This window comes from Acomys minous, assembly GCF_964271855.1.
Source record: "Acomys minous genome assembly, chromosome: 19".
Lineage (NCBI taxonomy): Eukaryota > Metazoa > Chordata > Mammalia > Rodentia > Muridae > Acomys > Acomys minous.
Window position 1 is genome coordinate 36,459,571 of NC_140499.1, and position 17,164 is coordinate 36,476,734.

General features: G+C 36.3%; 1 protein-coding gene across 1 annotated transcript in view; it reads left to right on the plus strand.

The window, feature by feature from the left end:
* Positions 1-9,567, plus strand: part of LOC311589844 (arylacetamide deacetylase-like 2) — a 37,306-nt gene extending 27,739 nt beyond the window's left edge. Inside the window, exons 3-5 of the mRNA XM_084768520.1 lie at positions 786-855; positions 3,347-3,518; positions 7,582-9,567. Coding sequence (XP_084624646.1) covers positions 786-855; positions 3,347-3,518; positions 7,582-8,184 — 845 coding nt within the window. The 3' untranslated portion in view covers positions 8,185-9,567. The remainder of the gene's footprint in view (positions 1-785; positions 856-3,346; positions 3,519-7,581) is intronic.
* Positions 9,568-17,164: the final 7,597 nt, after the last annotated feature.

Here is a 17,164-nt window from a genome sequence, read left to right on the forward strand (position 1 = left end):
TCAAGCTGTGAATTCTTAGTAAATTATTGTACATTTTTACTAAAATAACATTTCATTTTTCTCTTATTAAGTTTCTGGCAATTATTTTTATTTTTAATACGATGAATGCCATTTTATCCCTTGTGCATGAATTAATATATGTTGCTAATTAAAGAAAGTTATTGACAAATTTTCTGCTAAAATTTTTAAGAAAGTATTCTCCCTTTCTAATTCTTTTAAGTTTATTAACTATTTTGCATACAATTACCTCTTATAAGGAATTACAAATGCAAGAGCACATTTATTTGATTTTAATGAAAATTAAATTTGTCACCTAGGTATAGAAAGGTAACCAAAGGTTACTTGTCCATTTATTACATATGCATGCAAATATGTAATGCTCTGAAAAAAGAAAAACTTGTCTGTTTTAATTACACTAAACAGTATACCTGTCTGTAAACAAGTTGATGTGCTCCATTGAGAAATTCCTTAAATAAATAATAACTATGGTGAATCTCTGAATTTTTGAAAAGTATAATGCTGATTACAGTGCTATCTTCAACTGAATTCCAGATTTTATAGTACATCTAGCAAGAGTTTAATAGATTATGGTGCTAATGAGTCATTGCTAATCTTTTTCCTGAGCTCTGACAGAGTGTTGCTCTATGTGACAAAATAAGTGGTTACTGAGTTTCCATTAATTAATCAACCAAAATTCACATTTCTATCACACTTGTGATGGTTTCTGGGTTTCCATTGTTTTCTATTTGCAGTGCACCATTTAATATTTATTCCTTTCATTTCAGAGATATCAGCCTATGATGACCTGAACAGATGGACAGCAAAGAAGCTTGGTGCTGTTGTTGTGGGAATAGAGTAAGAGGATGGTAACACTTCTTACCACAGCGCTTGTGCTCACATCATAGCTTGATGCTGTAGTTGTGGGAATAGAGTAAGAGGATGACAACACTTCTTACCACAGCGCTTGTGCTCACATCATAGCTTGGTGCTGTTGTTGTGGGAATAGAGTAAGAGGATGGTAACACTTCTTACCACAGCACTTGTGCTCACATCATAGATTGATGCTGTAGTTGTGGGAATAGAGTAAGAGGATGACAACACTTCTTACCACAGCGCTTGTGCTCACATCATAGCTTGGTGCTATTGTTGTGGGAATAGAGTAAGAGGATGGTAACACTTCTTACCACAGCGCTTGTGCTCACATCATAGCTTGGTGCTATAGTTGTGGGAATAGAGTAAGAGGATGACAACACTTCTTACCACAGCGCTTGTGCTCACAATATAACTTGGCTTTTTCAGAGTTTGTCACCCAGCCATCAAATACCCACAGCCTATGCATTTTTGCTACATTAATTTTCTTATACTTTTAATGTCAATGTGTCCTCTAGGACATCAGTATTTACATTGATTTTTGCCATTTTAGATGTAAGTGTGAGGCCAGAGGAATAAGCATCTTTGTTATTAATGTTATGTTGTTTCTGGTAACATGAATTACAGGATTCTCAAGTACATAATTTTATCTGCAAGTAACATGTCTTCAAGGTATACTCATTATATACTTGAGACATTGAATTTTATTTGACCTGTTTATAAACAGTTTGGGATAGAGTGGTTCTTGGTTCTAGATCTATTAGGTGAAAATATTTGAATAATTTGAACATATCAAGACACTATCTAAATGATGAATTTTAATATTCACAATGTGACTTTGGCAACATTTATAAAATACCAATATTATGTTAATAATATACCAATATTATAAGTGAGTGCTTATTATTTTAGGTCCTCATGTGTGTCCTCCGTACTACTAAAATTATTAGCAGTAGTATGAAAAATGCTTAATAGCATAAAAATTCCATAGTGCATGTGTAGACTTACAGAATTGCACACCTCAGATAAAATCACCATAAGGAATTTCATGGTTGAGTGTATAATTGGAGCCAGTAGGATGCACTACAGAGTTCTTGTCTTGTTCTTGAAAATGGAATCAGATAAATTGATTAAAATTTTAGAAATAGCTACACTTTGACAATAATTATGCAGTGACTTTACTCCTAAAATTTTAAATGTGTTTAACACAGTACAATTTTAGTTAAGCCTTTTAAACAGTGAAATATGTTGATAGTTTAAGAATTTTTTTTAGCTCTTTCTTTTTTATTTTTATTTTTATTAATTAATTCTTGTTATATCTCAATGGTTATCCCATCCCTTGTACCCTCCCATTCTTCCCTCCCTCCCATTTTCCCTTTATTCCCCTCCCCTATGACTGTTCCTGAGGGGGACTTCCTCCCCCTGTATATGCAAAGTAGAAGGATCCAGAGGGTCCTAGACACCTACAAGTAGAACATTATGATAGGCAGATTTGGGCCCAGGGGTCCCGCTCAAACTAAGGCACCAGCCAAGGACAATACAGGCCGTAAACTTTAAACCCCAACCAGATCTAGCCAATGGACAGAACATTCTTCACAGTAGAGTGGAGAGTAGGATATGACTTTCTCACATACTCTGGTGCCTCACATTTGACCACGTCCCTTGGAGGGGGAGACCTGGTAGCACTCAGAGGAAGGACAGCAGGTTACCAAGAAGAGACTTGATACCCTATAAGCATAGTTTAAGAATTTTATAGGCTACCTTTTAAAGTATTTGGTTATCTTTACCTTGAAAAATATTACTGGGTTTTTTTGGTACTATTTTGCTCAGATTGTTTTAATTTCAAATATTTTAGGCATAGATAAAACACAAATATTTACAAGGACATTTGGATAAACATTGTTTAATATAATCATGCGAATAATTCACTAATTCTAATGGATCTGAAGGTGATAGAGTTAAAAAGTGAGATAGCCCGACTGAGATGTGGTTTCATAGAACATGGACACAGGCACAGGAAAGGATAAACAAATGCAAAAATACTTAATCTTATGAATCAAATAAAAATTTAGTAAGATTCATTGGTATGCTTCAAAATATTCATATTTCAAATGATTCAAATATACTTATATTTACTCTCATGTTTTCTGCATTTAAATTTTATGAATAGTTCTATCAGAGATGGTGTATTGCTTTTGAGTCACCAAGTGCACTGAGGGCCACTGAGGAGTGCAGACTTAATGGTGTGACACATCTTTTCTCTCACCCATTCCTCCTTACAAACAATACTTGAAACCCTTAACCACAATGTACTCCTCACTTTAAGAAGAAGTTACCAGTGAACTCAGGGTAAATTGGTGAGACTTACAATTCAAACAGGGCCATATATCAGTGCATCTGTTGGCAAGAGGGAGATGTTTACTTGCATAATTTTAACATGGGCTTTGTTGCGGTTCTGCTTGATTTACCTCTAAAGCTACAGACTTGCCCCTCAGCATCCATTTCCAGCTGCACTTGAAGATTGTATTCTTGTGGTCAAGTTCTTTCTCCAGGATAAAGTTCTTGCAAAATACAGAGTCGATCCTGCTCGCATCTGCATTATGGGTGACAGTTCCGGAGGTACCTTGGCAGCAACAGTGACTCAACAGGTATATTGTTTAATATATATATATATATATATATATATATATATATATATATATATATATATATATATATATATATATGTTTTATTCCTTGCAAAAGAAGCCGTGTTTGAAGTATTCTTACCATCCAACTAATAACATGTTTTCCTTCCTAATTCATAATTACTATATGTTGATACAGATACTGACCCTCATTTATGCTGGGCCTTTAAGTCATTGTCTACATTCTTTATGAAAAAATATATTTCTATTTTCAAGAGTTTTTCAGTTTGTTATTTAAAAAAATTTTAACTCATGAAAGCTATCATGGGTTTTCCTTGCCAACATGATTGAAACATACATGCCAGGTTCTCTGCTCATCAGCAAGATCCATTACTCTATGAGACTGCCATCGCACAGCCACAGATAACAGAGAAATGACTAAGACTACAGCAGCTGATTTTGTACCCAAGCCTGAAATCCCTCTGAAAGCTGAACTTGCAACAAGAACTTGGCTGCTCTCAGCTCACATGATATTCTTTAATGTGCAATAAGAAAAAAAAAAGGGTGATAGTCTAAGCTGTGTGATTGAAACTGATATAACGAGTTAGAGATTAAAGATGGGTCACTTCATTAGGGAGCAACACTGTGAACCCCAAGTTCAAAAGGCTCCACCAAGTCATTTAAAAAGACAGAACGTATGATGAAAGGGTTAGTTAAATAAAGATAAAATAATAGTTACATATTATGATGCCTCAGAAAGTGTCAGAAGTAAAAAAGAATTAACAAGAAAACCCTAGAGTTTTGAAGAAAAAGAGACCACCTTGCAATTTACTGAATAAGATTTTATGCATACAGTGTTTAGCCAGGTGGAAATGGCTCACTACTATAATCCCAGCACTCAAGAAGCAGAGTCAGGCTGTCTTTGAGTTTAAGATCAGCCTGGTCTATAGAGTCAAGTCTAGAACAGCCAGTGCTACACAGAGAAACCCTGTCTCCAAAAGCCAAATATAAAAATATAGAGAGACCCTGTCTCAAAAATAAAATATAAGTAAATATAAATACATATATATACACTCATTCATAAATGTATATGTACATCCTGAATACATACATAGTATATATAATTTGCGTAACACTAATATGTATATACATATTTGCTTTTTTGAGAGAAGTTTTCTCTGTGTAGGTATACACACACACACACACACACACACACACACACACATACACACACACAGTGTGTTTAACATGAAGTTAGTAATAATCATTGGTCCATTGGGAGTGAGGCAAATTGCTCTTTGAGTTTAGGAAGTTATTTTCTTGAATAGGTATTAAAATATACAAACACAAATGCTTATGATTATGGTAAAAAATTAAGTACATAATAAAGTACATGGAATAGTTGTTGCCAGAATAATAATCTTATGGTTACAGCTCATAAAATTTACTAATTTTTGACATTTTAATCCTTCAGCTAATTGACAAGAAGTAAATTTAGTTTATGACTTGAGCTACAATAGATAAGAGCACTGCATGCTAAATTAGGAAAAAGCATGATGGAAGCTTTAGGAATATTAGATTCAAATTATTTGTAACAAAAATAAAGTTATAGAGGCCTTGAAAGTTGGCTCAGCAAGTCATGTGCTGGACACACATGGAAACACACATATAATAAATATTTAATAAATAAACATAGTAAAGCTTTTGGAAAAATAAGATTATGAAAGAGACACATCAGCAAAGACTATAAGGAGATTAAGAACATATACTGGGGGGCTGAACAAAGAAACCACTTCATAGAGTTCCCTCAAGACTAGTCTCTGTTGTGCTGAGATGCCGAGGCCCTCACTGCTCCTACTGGGCATCCTACTCTTCTACTCCTCTCTGTGCACCCTGTTTCACCAGCCACATGAGGAGCCATTGGCATCCTTTGCTTTAGTGCTGCCGAAACTGTCTTTACGTTTGGTTGATGTGGTTATTGACGTTCTGTTGGAATGCCTGCAAGAAAAATCTAGAACAAAGTCAAGAGATTTCACTCACCACCATATTTATTTATTCTGTACCTCTTCACAAGATCACAAGCTTTCTAGTTTAGGAGTGCACCTTTTAGCAATACTGTTTTTGCTTCCGAAGTTCTGGCATCAGGATGATTGAACAGAAGGTCTCAAATGTTTAGAATGTAAAGGTATCTTTTGATCTTATTTTAAGGATGACACACTTCTTACACAATCCAAAAATGCTTAAAAGGTAATTTACTTAGTGATAAAGGCAGATATTCCTACCATGAAATTTTACTAGCTTTATGATAGTAACATTAGGGGAAAAAAAGACTAAGTCACTCAGGACAGCACAGAGTGGTGATATTTCATACCTGGATACTATCCCTCATGGTTTTTCCCTTTATGCAATGTGTCATGGGTTTTAGTCCAGCTTCTTTTGATTTAAAGATTATAAAGTTTTCAACTACTACTGGGAACTACTGTTATTCATTTTTCCTCTTTAAGTTTCAGAATTTTATTTAGTGTCTTTGTATTGTGGTACACATGTTTCTGTAAGTATACATGTGTGTGTGTGTGTGTGTGCAAAAGCACATGCATGCTTATGTCTGTGAAAGAAATAGGAACCCAGAAAATGGGTTTTTCTATCTTTCGCTACATTATTTTTGCAACTGAGTCTCTCTTAAAGCCTGGAGAACAGAGTCAGCTAGACAGTTAACTTCAGGGATCCCCTTGTGTCAACATTACCCAAACAATGCTGGGGTAACAGATATACACTGTTATGCTCAGCTTTCTTTGTTCTAGCCACCTGTACTCAGGTCAGAAAATACTTTACTGACTAATCCATCACTTCAGTTTCAGGTTTTACTAATTTCTCATTTTCATCTGTACTTCAATATAAATTTAAAAAGTGAATCTAAGGTTTAACCCTATTGTAACTCAAGGTTGAGCAAGTGTGGTAACTCACTTGGGGACAGCATTTCTTCTACACCTGAATGAGATATCACAGAATTGCCTCACTTTTTACAATGTGCTTACCACTGTCTTTTCTACTAATCCAAGAGTCTGTAAAATTCCTACCAAAAGCCGTTGTGAAAAATAAAGACCATAGAATGACTCCCTTAGGGAATATTTTCTCCCTAAACTTGTAGGACCTCCCTTCAGATGGTTAGCCTTGTGATGGTGATTTCATGGAATCCTTTCATTTCATGTTAAGTTGTTTGCCTTTATGAGAGCACAAACTTGAGAAGGCTTTGCTCAGTTTGGGGTTTCCCAAAGTGTTGCGCAGATCCAGTCACCAATACAGAACTGCTGTGAAATCTGGGGTTGTACAGCACTCAGGCTCACAGGTCAAGTTTAGGTCCACTGCTGTGGAGTGGACAAAAAGAGATTGTGGCTACAGACTTATGACTCCTCTCATTTCTGGTAAGAAACAGAAGCCACACATGCAACATCCACATCCTTTTCTGATCTTCTGATTTTATAAATTATTCTATATATTGTCTATCACTTATATCACACCACACTACTTATATAAATGTTAAGGGTTTTCTTTAACACCAGTAGACTTTAGTTTATATGTGAGCATTGGCAGTTTTATTCCCTTATATTTGCAGACTTAGCCCATTATCTTGCTCAGGTTAAAGTTTCTTCTAGAAAAATGAGATGTGTTAATGCATGTTCATTATTAGAGCTCTTGAGAGACTGAGGGAGACACTATGCTGCAGAACATCCTTGAGATGTGCACAAAGACATTATTACAAAAAACCCCAAACTTTCTAAAAACAAATAAAGATGCAAAAGTCCAACATTATAGACAAAAAACTCATCATCCTCCCTAAGAGGGAACTGATTATCTTCTTGTTTGGTTGTCATATGTGAATCAATGTGTGAGCAACAGAATGTGTTTCTGCAGATGACAGTAGAATGACATTCTTGTGTCCCTAAACTAATGATTAAATGTTGTGAGAAAAATCCCTTGATAGAGTTTCAGATTGATAAATTTATTTATCTCTGGGAACTAAAAAGAGATTATAAATTATTTAGTTTGAAAGCTATTGATTCATTAATATTTATTATATTTCTAGCTACAGAATGATCCAAATTTCAAAGACAGAATTAAGGCACAAGCATTGATGTACCCTTTCCTACAATGGCTTGATAGTTCTCTACCATCTCATAAAGAGTATAAAGATGGCCCAATTCTGTTCAGAGAGATGACAATTAAGTTGGTGTCCCGGTATGTGACTGAAGACAAAGTTCTGATGCAGGCTGCACTGAGAAATGAGCACATGCCAACAGAGTCAAGACACCTGTTCAAGTTTGTTAACTGGAGTTATTTTCTTCCTGAGAAGTATAAAAAGAACCATGTTTACACTGAGCCCATTCTTGGCAAACTAAATCCTTCCTATCCAGCACTTATGGACAGCAGGCTGTCCCCTTTGCTAGCCAGTGACTCCCAGTTACAGAGTTTGCCACTGACCTACATCCTCACATGTGAACATGATGCCTTAAGAGATGATGCTCTCATTTACATCTCGCGGCTTAGAAATGTTGGGGTTCAAATTACTCATGACCACATAGAGAATGGAGTCCATGGAGCCCTGTCGTTCACCAAGGATCCAGTGTTTTTACATGTGGGATTAAAAATGAGAGATAAGTATATTGCTTGGTTAGAGGAAAATCTATAAATAAATGGTACATGTAGCTAGGTGGTCAGTAAAGCAATCTGATAGTTACATTTTGAACTATTGTATGATGAGTGGGTACCAAATCAACTGCCTTGTGGATAAAACTGCATATAAATTTGAATGAAGATTACTTTATATGTTTAAGAAAGTTCCTTCTCCCTTTCAATTTAAAAAATATTGCTAAAATGAGGATACTAACTTCATTATCAATATATATTACCATCTGTTGTGAAAGACTTATGCTGAGTATTCAAAAATGGCAGCAGTGAAAATGTGGGTTTGGATACATGCAAAAAATTTGAGATTCAAGAGAGCGATAAGCCAAATTCAGAATGTATTATATAAAAATACTGTTTTTCAATGAAAAAAATGGAATCATTAGGACTGGATAGGCAGAGACACAGTTGTATTTTTGTGATTTCGAACCCAGGATGGTCTATGTAGCTAATTCCAGGCCAGTCGTTCTTGTATAGTGGGACACTGTCTCACAACAAAAATAAATGGAAAGAATAGTAAAGAAAGGAAGCCTTTAATGAGAAGAAAGTGTGATAAAGCACAATTGTAATGACATTCGAATGGACAGAGCATTATTCTGACCTTCTGCAGTGTTTTTTCCTGCTTTGTCCTGTTCATAGATTGATGTAATCTACTCAAGGGAAATTAATTTATTTGTTCTTTTCACTCCCTTCCCACAAAGTTTATATACTGCTTGTCATAAGAACACTTTGTATACTGAAGAAAAAGATTGACTTCACTGCATGTTGTTCCTAAACTTTAAACATTTGGGCCTTACTTAACTTAAACTTTTGTAAGCTCAAACTTGAAGGAAACCTGTGCGGACTGTATCTATTGCTAGACGATGCTTCTTAATGTGTGTTGGTACCTAGACAACTATTGATTGCAGTTAGAATTATTTATAGTCTTCCTTTTAATTTTATAGTAAAGAATTGTGCACACAGAAACTGCATATCAAGGCTGTTATCTGAGCTGATGATATCCAGACATGCTTGCTCCCCTGTGATGATAGGACCTGCACTCTTATCAGCACAAATTAACTCATAAATATCAATATTTCCAATAGGAAACGTTAAATTCAATGTTTAATTTTCTGTTGTTCTTGTGAGTCTCCTATCAGTGTATTGTTAATTTTCTGTTGTCCTGGTGATTCTCCTGTTAGTGCATCATTGCTTGACCTGTTTTGTCCTCTAGCTTTATGCTGAATAAACTTTGTGAAATGGAGTTAAGTGTGTGTTGTGAATTTAGTTAGTAATCTACCCTGATCTCCAAACATATTTTCATTAGTGTTTTTCTGCAGCTTGAAACTTTTTGTTCATCTCAACTATTTATAGCTCATTAGTCTCTTAGACTTCATCATGTGAGCCTCTTCTTCACATTCACATTCAAACACTAAGCTATTGCAAAACATCAAGAAACATTGTCTAAAATGTTTCTTTGTTATTGTTTCTGGAGCCATAACATCTTAAATAACATCATTCTGTTTCCTTTGTAAAAGAGAAAGAATATTGGCAGTCTTAAATCAAACCAGACTGGATGAAAATTGCTTCCATTCATTCACTATCAATGAGAAATTGAGGCAGAATTCAAAAGACATATGTAGACATGGTTCATGAATGTGAGGTGACAACTTCTGGTTCCAGAAGTTATTTGAGGAATATACTTGGGAAAAGACAGGAATTGGGTATTTAAATATAACAAAATAACAATAGAGGAAATGCAACAACTCAGGCACTTTAGAAAGCGTCCACCCAGAACTTGAATAGCAGACTCCCTATTTAGGTTCCCTCCCATCCCAAAGGGAACTTTTTGTAATACATCTGTTATTTCTGTTTCTCTGTGTCTTGGCGTTATGTCATTCTCTGTTTTTTAATCCGTTGTTCTTTCCATGGAGTTAGTTTGTTAATTCCCTAGAAAACCACCTGCAATCCTGTTACAGTACTTGGATTTTCAATAAGAATTTGAGAAGATGTCTACTCTAGGTTGGTATGCCTAACTAAAAACTGCAGGGAAGGAATCAGAAGTGGCCATTCTATCTGGCACTCCCAGTGCTCCTTCTGAGTGAGGGCACCTCACTGACCCCAACCATTACTACCATGGCCAGATACTATGTCTACACTAGGAGTAAGGAGAGTAGGAGACTGGAGATGAAGGAATGATGGGCTTTGATCTCATACAGTTAAGTAAAGATATCTCCTGAGAAATAAGAATTGGTCATGAGCAGATACTCCTCACCCACGTAACACTGGAAACTTGACCCCAAAGAACTGCTTGCCTTCCCAGGGATGAAGGATGGGAAAGGAGAGAGATTCTCTACTCAGTATGCACAGGAAAGGCCCGTTGAGACAGTCAATTCTGTGTTTGATCCCTAGCCTCATGCTGCTCACTTTGGCCTTCATGTTGTGACATATCTAAGTGTAGGCATCACAGCGTAGGCTAGATGAGGGAAGTGGGTTTCTAAACTTCTTCAAGGAGTCAAAACCTGAAGCAACCTTGATGTTTCCTGATATGGAGAAATGAAAGTCATACCAAATTGGCTTAGAGTTTAATTAAAGTGCTTAAAATTCAAAGTCAGGTGGCCATGAGTAAGACGGGTGGGAAGTTCTGTGTGGAGAAATGTTCACTGAGTGCTGGCACCACTGGGGGCTTCAAGTGAATATTTGGAACCAATATGGCTCCTATAATCTTGTCCCTGCTCTCCCTACCAGCTCTTAAGAAAAATAGTATTCATGTCCTCCCTTAAAACTTTAACAGCAAAGTACTCACACTTGGGAGCCTCCCCTATTATTTTCTTGTGGACTGTGATGTCTGAGCTTTCAGAGAATGTTCTAGATTGGAAGAAGCAGCATCTCCCTTAGCTGGCTATCTGGCAGAAAATAACTCTCATCTTAAAAATGTCCTTCTATCAACATGTACCAGTTCTTTAATCTATGCATCACCACGTTCCTATTGTGGATGAAATAATCTCTTCTGGCCTTAAAAAAATCCTTGATCTATGGGAGGCTCAACGCTGCTGGAGGAGTGTAGAATAAATAACATAAACACTAACTGTAGAGCAGGGGTGGGGTACATAAGGAAAGAGCTTGCCTAACAGTTAAGAGTCCCTAGGTGCCATCCTCTATTAAAAAAAATAAATCATAGCTAAGGTTTCCACAGCTGTGAACAGATCCTGGTGTGGCTTGAGAGATAGCTGAACTGTTTTCTTTGCTCCAGGAAGATTATCAGCCTGTTGCAGGCCTCTGTGTTTACCAAGTCTCTCAAATGTTGTCAATGAAGAAAAAAAGCAGTTGCTAGGAGGCCCCTAGATGTACCGAGGAACACATTTATGTGTAGTCGAAACTACCCACTCCTGCACAGTTAGAAGAATAAAAGGGGTGTAAAGTACTGGGGCTCTGAGTCAGACAGCCATGGATCATTTTTGTTTTCACTTCTCCTTGTTCGTGCTTTGAATGACTAAGAGGCAGGTATAGCATCTAGTTTCACTACATGTCCTAGTTTGGATTCTAATTTTCTAATTCAGACATTGTTTCCCTTAGCATGAGCCTCATCTGTTCACTACTGAGAGAGGGTCTTGGAGGCCTGAGAGTATCGTTATCTTAATGGACAAAAACGTCCTTGCAGACGTCCACCAGTGTGCCAGGGACCTTTCTATCTTCACGGTCCCCAAGTATATGGCAACTTTTTCTACCAATTAACCACCCTCTGACACCAGGCATGGCTTGAGTTCTCTCCTTGATGAGATCTGGAATATCTTTCCTGATGAATATGGTGACAAATGGAGTGTTTTGTGAGTTAACAGCAACAGATACCTTAAATGCAAATGGAGCTATAGGAAAATAGGGTCTGATTCCTTGCAGAGAGGGACAAGAGTGTGATAAGACTTCAGAAAAGCCAAAGGAAGAAACGGGAAAATGGAAGGGAATTGAAACCAAGGACAGATGAGGTAATTCCACTCTTTGTTCTGGCCTCTCCTCAGACAAAATAGAATACCCTTGCTGTCACTAGCCAACAGGCTGAGGATGTGCCCCAGGTAAGAGCAATCTGGATATGAGATTTCTCTTCTTCCTTTCTTGAAAATGGGTCAAACTGGTTCAATGATTCCTGCAAAGCTGCTACTCAGCTGCCTTCTCAAACACTGGAGTGAAGTAAGGAGAAAATGGGAGGGAGGGAGAAATGGGAGGATACAAGGGATGGAATGACAATTGAGATGTAATATGAATAAATTAATAAAATATATTTAAAAACTCATCATATAAAAAATAAAAGAAGACCTCAACGACTCACATATTCAAACAAATATACAATCAAACAAATCAGTACATTTTCTTTTGTGCAGGCATGGCCTCAGTGTTTCCTGAGATGTGTGCACATGTGTATGAGTAGTGTGTATGTGTGGGTACACACATGCACACACATTTGGAAGTACATATCTTTGCATTTGAGTATGGAGGCAGGCAAGGAACATCTTGATTTTTTTTTCCATGCTTTCCCCCTTAGTGTTTGAGAGAGTTTCACTGAGCGTGGGTATTGCCATTCAGGCTTGACTGACTGGCCTTGGAGCCAGAGGTATGTGTCAGTTTCTGTCTCCTTGGTGCTTTGGTTACAAAAATTCCACTACACCTGGAACTTTATACAGTTTCTAAGGATCTAAATACAGGTCCTTGTGTTTCTGCTCAAACACTTTAACTATGTCATGGATTTACCATAGGGAACTTTTGCTAGTATGTGGAGCTTTGAACAAGCATGTAAATACCTCAGATAGGACAGCTTCAATAGACCAAAAAATGAGTCTTTCTGAGTCTAACTTGTTGAACTAATAAGTTTAATTTTAGTTACTTATTGAAGCATGGGAAAGAGGCAGGAAGCACCATCAACTAAGAAGACTCTCTATTCCAAGTAATATTATATATAATATATACACATATGTTATATATATTATATTATATATACATGTAAATACACACAATCATACCTACACAACGTGTGTGTGTGTGTGTGTGTGTGTGTGTGTACAAGTAAGTGGAAGGAGTTTAATCACACCCTGAAGTCCTAATGTACTGTCAATGTGCCAACCATGAACTCCGTAAAGCTTTCTACAAGGGAATAGTAATAGACTCCATCTTGTGAGGTTCTCATATGTGTTATCACAGCTTCCTGTCAGGGGTGACAAAAGGCATGGATACAGCCTGAGGAGCCAGTTTCACAATATAGCACAGCAAATGAGGACAGACTAAGAAGACAGAGCTAGTAGCACCCACCTCTGCCTAGTAACACTTTTTAAACACAAGGGAAATAAGGAATGGCATAAAAACACTGAATTGGTAGAGTGCAAATGGATAAGAGAATCATTTAAATATACTGGGTGTATAAATCCCAGCCTCAGTTACTCTGACTCTTTTTTTAATACTTTGAGTTCATATTTTGTGACTCAAATAGACATAGATCTCATAGATCACCTGCTGATTCTAATCTGCAACTGATTATGACAAATATGCTGATGCTAATTCTAATTGTCCCCTTACTATATATCCCACAGTAGTAGCAGCTGAATCTAAGGAGTATCCTTACAATGAGGTTCCTCTAATGGTGCCAGGAATATCTTATCCTTCCCCTTGGGTGGGTATTGTTTTCAGAGTTACTTTGCTCTACAGCACATGGCTGAGCTCACAAAGACAAAGGCCTGGGTTCAAGCAACAGGACAATGAGTACTCAGAGACTGAGTTGAGTAACACCTGAACATAATGGCTAGGTAACTAAAGCAACCTACTCTGAATTCTATCAATAGATGGGCAATACCTTAGTGGATAGGTCACTAATATATAATGTACTTTATAATCATGGGGCAGTAAATCTGAAGGCATGGTACCATCCATAGTCTTACCAATGCCTACTGTGGACATCCTAACAAAGTGGTGCATCTACTATATCAGAACTCATCCTGTCAAAGACCTAAGAGATTTTTATTATTCTGCCAGTGGTCAACTACAAAATCCTACTCATACTACAGTTATATAACAGATAGTGAGGTTTGGATTAACAAGATGATCTATCACTGACTTTATAGGAGGCACCTCAAATGCATTTGTCTAACTTAATCAAATAATAGAAAATATGATAAAGTCAGAAACAAACAAAAAATCTTGATGGGTTGGTATATTGAAGGAAAAAAGCTAATATTATATTTGTGAATGGTCCAAGCAACAATAATAGCAATAAGGACTGGTCAGCATCATTGCAAGTTAACAAATGATATTGTGTGAGCAGTTCCAATGCCATTTTATGGATTAGCATTATAGCTATCAATACCCATGACATTTTCAGAGGTACTGTGGTCACAAGAAGTTATATCTTTATCTGTGGTCAGAAATAACTCAGATACAACCCTAACACGGTGACGTTGGGAAGATGTGTGTAGATAGATCTTTGTATTTTGCTGTTGGAAGCCCTGGGTATGAGCCCTGGAGATAAGAACAGTTTCCTATTTCAGTAGCCTGAAGCTTTGTGCTGGGATTACTAGGCCTCTCCTTAGATGTAGTTGGTTTGGAGTTTGTATCCTTTCATGTCTCTGGCACAATACAGGACAATCAGTACTCATGAAAAGATTTTTGGCACTCCATATACATTCTTTGTTGCTTGCAAGGATGTTATTTCCAAAAAGAGAATTGTTCTAAGCATTGTCTTAGTCAAGTACTTGGGTTGTTGCTGCCAAATCTCCCAATACATCTGGATAAGTACTTAGAGCATTTTCAAAACTCTGGTAGAGGTGATCTGGAGGCAGGCCCAACAGATGTATGGTGAAACTATCTAATGCTGATTTGAATTTTTTGTCAACTACATTCTTACATGCGTGATGGGATTGTGAGTTAGGTTACTGCCATGCACACTGATTCCTATTCTTGCACCAATAGACGCTTCAAGTGCATTAATGTATTTTGGCTATATTTTAATGATGTTTCACTGACATTTTGTCATTTCAGGTGTTATACCAAACTAATGAGAAAAATTTCATACAAGAATCTGGGATGAGTTGTACCTATGAAAAAGGATTTACTACTCAACATTTTACATTAACCAAACATTGTTTCCCATATCATGTATGTATGTATGTATGTATGTATGTATGTATGTATGTACATGGATATACTCAATTGTGGTATTGGGAGTTGACTCTAGCACATCGTGGGAACCAGGCAATCTACCACTGAGCTACAATCACAGATGTCTTCATCTTGCTTTTATTTAAAATTCTCAAACATAATTTTAAATCATGGTGGGCTGGAACATTTTAAGATGTGGGTAGCTAGCTGAAGCAGGCCCAGCTTTTTGTGGTCTTCCTTATAATATCTGGTCCTGCAATGATTTAGCCCACTCCCTTCTATTTCTCAGAGAATGATACCAAGGAAGGCCATTTTTTGGAGCTCTTCACCTGTACGACAAGTAGGCATGTAAAGTCCTAACTTGATTCTTGAAGGTTTTCTTGAGTTCAAGAGAACCAACTGCTTGTGACCTGTCTGTAAATAGAAGATCTGCTTCATATAGTGGGTTTTGCAGATAAGTTTTCTGTTTCAAGAGAGCTGGACAAGTCTGTAACTGGTGCATAGTGAGCTTATTTTAGATGAAGGTAGTACCCAAAATTTAACCAACCCAAGAAAATAAATAATTTGATTTTGAAAAGGAGTAAATTACTTGAATACACTTTTCTCATAGAAGAGGCACAAATGGAACACTGGCATAGGAAGAAGTTTGTTGAATATCATAAGTCATAGGAGAAATGCAATTGAAAGCATTATTTTCCCTTATGTGAAAATTTAGATTATTGAAAATACCAAATATCAAAAAGTTCTAGTGAGGTTGTGATGCAAATAGAAACTATTTCCTCTTTTGATGAGGTGGTGACAGGTAATTATAGAAAAAAGTAGTTTGAAAGTAATCCAAAATACTTAGATTATTAGTATTAATTACCACATTATATATTGATGTTATTTCTTTGTCCATTGCTAAAAGACATAAAATCAGTGTGTTGAAGAGTTATTTGTGTTCATGTGTATTTTGTAATGCTGTTCATAATTTTAATGATATGGAATCACACCAAGTGCCTATCTTTGGACAAATGGATAAAGAAAACCTGGTACATATATGCAAAATATTAAAGTTATTTATCCAGAACAAAATTATAAAATCCTGTCATTTTCCAGGATATAGATGACATTGCCTTAACAAAAAGACAAGACTGAAAAAGCAAGACATTCTCATCTGTAAAAGTTTATCTAATAAGGTTCATAGATGTAACTCAGTGCTGAGCACTTGTTTGCCATGAGCAGGGAAAAAAGTTAACCTCATAGAAAAAAGTGATGTAGTAATTACATGAGATACGAGTGGCAGGGAGTGTTAATTCAATCTTGGCCAATGGATATAATACTTCTGTAACATTGGAGGAATAACTTCACAGTGAGTCTTATTAATAATCAAGTGTAATTCAAATATTCATAAGTTTATTTTATATTTTAATAAGCTTGAAATAAACATTAAGTAATACATATTTCAAAACACAATCTTAAAAATCAGATCTATGGACAGTTATTGGGAAATATTAGTATAATAAAGCCATCAAACAAAATGAATGGAAACTAGTATTTTAATGAGATAAGATAACATCAAATCTGATAAAGGAATGTGTTCTTTCTCAGGCTAGAGGACAGTATGACACTCAGCTTGAGGTTAGAGGTCACAATTCAGAAAACAAAGATGCCGGTTATGTCATGTTCTTATCAACTAAATTTTAGGAGTCAACAATGATTACCTGTTGTTGAATATTTATTAAGCCCTAGAGGGTTTAATAGTTAGCTGCCCCCTCCAATAATTGAGATATATTCCTATAGATTTATTCAAACAAGCTTTATCACAATAACTGGAAGGTATGATTCAAACTAGTTTTCTAAGCTAGTCTGACTACCTTCCACCTGCA